At 28.1% G+C, this 4,005-nt stretch overlaps 1 protein-coding gene across 1 annotated transcript in view; it reads left to right on the top strand.

Annotated features, from left to right (window-relative positions):
* Positions 1-1,612, top strand: part of LOC105116024 (LEC14B homolog) — a 13,685-nt gene extending 12,073 nt beyond the window's left edge. The window contains exons 10-12 of the mRNA XM_011013159.1: positions 604-711; positions 1,174-1,234; positions 1,345-1,612. Coding sequence (XP_011011461.1) covers positions 604-711; positions 1,174-1,234; positions 1,345-1,485 — 310 coding nt within the window. The 3' untranslated portion in view covers positions 1,486-1,612. The remainder of the gene's footprint in view (positions 1-603; positions 712-1,173; positions 1,235-1,344) is intronic.
* Positions 1,613-4,005: the final 2,393 nt, after the last annotated feature.

The following is a 4,005-nucleotide window of genomic DNA, read 5'->3' as shown; positions in this document are numbered from 1 at the left end:
AGAAAGTTTTGTACAAAGACAGATCAAATACAAATAATCAAGTACAGAACCAGAGATAACTGATTCAGATACGAGTCCACAAAAATCTAAATTCATACGATTAGAAGGGCTTTTCGATGTTACCACTCAAGAGTCCTTACAAGAAAGTTCAAGTACATCAGTACCCACCACTACTACGCAAGACAATCCAGAGCCAAGTGAACCAGCTGTTCGCAGATCTTCAAGGACTATAAAACCTCCACGACGGTTCACACTTCTATTGAATTATATTTTGCTGACAGATGGTGGTGAACCATTAACTTATAAATAATCCTTGCAAGATGGAAACTCAAGCAAGTGGGAGTTAGCCATGAAGAATGAGATGGAGTCATTGTTGAAGAACAAGACTTGGGAGTTAACCACACTGCCTGAAGGATAGAAGGCTTTGCAAAACAAGTAGGTTTACAAAGTAAAGACTGAGCATGATGGCAGCAAACGGTTCAAGACAAGACTTGTTGTAAAAGAGTTTCGACAAAAGAAAGGGATCGACTATTCTGAGATATTTTCTCCAGTTGTGAAGCTTACAACAATCAAAGTGGTCCTGAGAATAGTAGCCACAAAAAAACCCCATGCAAAAACATTAAAGCATCCTCGTGATCAGTCATTAATTACTTACAGAGGTCATTCAATCTTGCGCACGCTCATTCGCTGTTACTTCTCTCCAGAATATAGGTACTGGTCAATTAAATTTGGCTTTGTTGCCTCAGTGCAGATACGTGTTTTAATTTTGAGCCATTAAAATTCATGTTCTCTGTCTTGAATTTCCCATGAGCCAGGCCTGATGTCAGTCAAAGGATTGACCCAAGGTGTTATTCTTCCTGTTTATCTGGATTTACTGTTCATATTACCCTAAAATTAGCTTAGCAGAAGCAGATAAATAACTTGGAGTCTTATTACCTAGTTGGCAGCTGTAAGTTTTCGATCGGTAACATGTTTTACTGTGTCAATATTTGGCGAAGTAAGATAAAATGTGTGTTGAAATTAGCTTCTAGGTGAAATGGGACTGGACCTATCGAATACACTGCCTGTTCAACAGTTTGTCAGATTTGGGACATTACTTTATCATCGTGATAATTTGTTTCTATGTTCTGATGATTGCAAGGGTTTCACCAATTTGATGATCACGTGTTGCAGCACCGGCCAGAAGTACATCTACACTGGATCTAGTGATTGTTCTGTTTATATTTATGATCTGGTATGTACTTGAATCAGCGCACTTCTTCAAAATCAACGTTGTATTCCTTTGCTAATGTTTTATTTCATAGGTGATGCAGCCAAATGAGGTAAGTTCGATATTGTTTGTAGGTGAGTGGAGCCCTAGTTGCAACACTTGATCATCATGAAGGTCTTGTAAGAGATTGTAATTGGCATCCTTTTTACCCTATGATCGTCAGCTCTTCATGGGACTGTGTCCTTGCCAGATGGGAATTTCCCGGCTGTGGATAAGCACCTGCTCCATCAAGATGAATGTCTACAGAGGTGGGTTCTCTAGGAATTCGATTACTCAAAAGTTGATTGATTGTTGCATACATGATTTTTGTTCTTTTCTCCATAGCATGTGATCTATTGCCTTGTGCTTGTAAGGGTGCCACACGAGGTCACTGCCATTAATAAAACGAAATGAAACGTGCTGTTGGTGAAGGTAAAGAGCATTAGGTTTATATGCGGCCTGTATATAAACCTAATTGTGGCAATGAGTTCAGCAGCTTCATAACATTGTTTCTGGTTACAAACTGCTGGGTGCTGCAGCCACCTTTCTATATTTAGCTAGCTCGTTACACTCTTGCAGCCTGCACATTCTGTAATCATACTTGCCCTTTTCCCCTTCAAATAAAGTCATAATCATGTAATGTTCGTCCATTTTCCTGCCTTGGAATGAAATGGAATAATAATACTTTTCATTCTTAAAAAACTTTGAAACTGTTCTTGAGGGCAATTCGAATTCTCATTGAAATTTATGAAAAAATTCAGCTCAAAATGCTAGCATAAATGAAGAGTTTTTGTTAGAGGTGAAAATAAGCTAACGCAGGGCTGATCATCATAAAGAAATCTACCTTATATTAAATAAAATAGAGGCATATTTTTATATATCATTATAAATTGATATAAATTAAAAAAAAAAACAAATCATATGATATAAATATTTTTTTAATTTATAATGATGTTATATTTTTCATTTAAAAAATCATGTGTATATATATAAAAACATATTTAATAATTTTTTTTGTTATGAAAAACACTATGTTGATCGCTTATATAATTTTTTTTAAAAAAAAATTATTTATATATAAAATTATTATTTTTAAAATTATATTATATATATATATGTAAATGGTGGTGCGGGGGAAATCACTGTTGCCCCACACTCAAAAGCAGATTATTATTGTAATTTATAGGTGTTTTTTTTGTTTTTTTTTCTAACTTTCTCATTTTTTTTTTCAAAATTACTTCTTTTTTTTTTTAACTTTCATTTGTTTTTTTTTAAATTATTTTTGTTGATTTTATTGTATAAATATTAAGCTAGTTAAAAAATTCACTTTGTAATTTTTTTTAAATACTCTAAATTTTTATGGTGTTTTTTTATATAGTTTTTTTATTTTATTTTTAAAAATTATATTTGTTGATTTTTATTTTTAAATATTGAGCTGATTGAGAATTTAATTTTATAATTTTTTTTAAAACGTTATTGATTGTTACAATGTTTCTATACATGGTTTTTTTTATATTTTTTTATTTTTTAATGTTAAGCTGGTTAAAAATTACAGTTGTAATATGTAAAAAAAGCACTATACCTTTCCTCGCAAATTATTGTGGATTGCAATAGTATTTTGTTCCATGTGATTTGTTTTTGTTTTGTTATATTTTTTTTAAATTATCTTTATCAATTTTATTTTTTAAATATTAAACTGGTTAAAAATTATAATTACAAGTAAATACAAGTTTTTCTTTATAAAACATAATGGATTGATATAGTTTTTCCTCACATGGTTTTTTTCTAGTTTTTTTTTTACTTTATTTTTTGTAATATTTTTTTCAAAATTATCTTCATTAATTTTATTTTATTTTTAATATTGAGTTAATTAGAATTTAACTTTGTAATAAAATTTAATAATGTGAGAAAAATACTGTAATTTTTTTTACAAAACATTGTGGATTGCTAAAATAGCTCTCCATATGGTTTTTTTTATATATATTTCAAAATTATCCTTGTCAATTTTATATTTTTAATATTGAACTGTTTGAGAATTATAATTACAAGTCATTACAAATAAAGCTAAATCATATGGGGAAGCTTGTACCTTTCATTACAAAACATTATGAATTACTATAATGTTTTGAATATTTTTTTTATTATTTTTTTCTAAAATTATCTCCGTTGATTTTTTTTTTAATATTAAGCTGATTAAGAACTTAACTTTATAATTTAAAAAAAAAAACACTGTGAATTGTTGCTGTGTTTTTTCATATGATTTTTTCTAAAATTATCTTTGTTATTTTTTTTAATATTAAGTTGGTTAATAATTATAATTATAATAAAGCTAAATTATATAAGGAAAGCGTTATAGTTTTTCTTATAAAACATTGTGAATTGCTATAATATTTTTTTATTTTATTTTATCGAGGAAAGCACTGTAATTTTCATCACAAAACATTGTCAATTGCTACAAAAATGTTTTCTCATAAATTTTTATCTTTGTTAGTTTTTTTAATATTAAGTTAGTAGAGAATTTAACTTTGTAATTTTTTTTGTTTTTTATTAATAAAAAAATTAAATCATGTGACTCGAAAAATACTATAAATTATTTTGTTTAGTCTCTAAATTTTTTATCACCAATATAATTTTTTTTATTATGAAATATTTGTTTTATTATTTATTTAATACTAATTTAGAATTATAATACTATTAAATATATTTATTTTATAACCACACGATATTATTAAATATATTTATTTTATAAGCTCACA

The sequence above is a fragment of the Populus euphratica genome, unplaced genomic scaffold (genome assembly GCF_000495115.2).
Source record: "Populus euphratica unplaced genomic scaffold, PopEup_1.0 scaffold833.1, whole genome shotgun sequence".
Lineage (NCBI taxonomy): Eukaryota > Viridiplantae > Streptophyta > Magnoliopsida > Malpighiales > Salicaceae > Populus > Populus euphratica.
The sequence above is the reverse complement of the archived record's forward strand: the minus strand, read 5'-3'. Positions and strand labels throughout refer to the sequence as shown.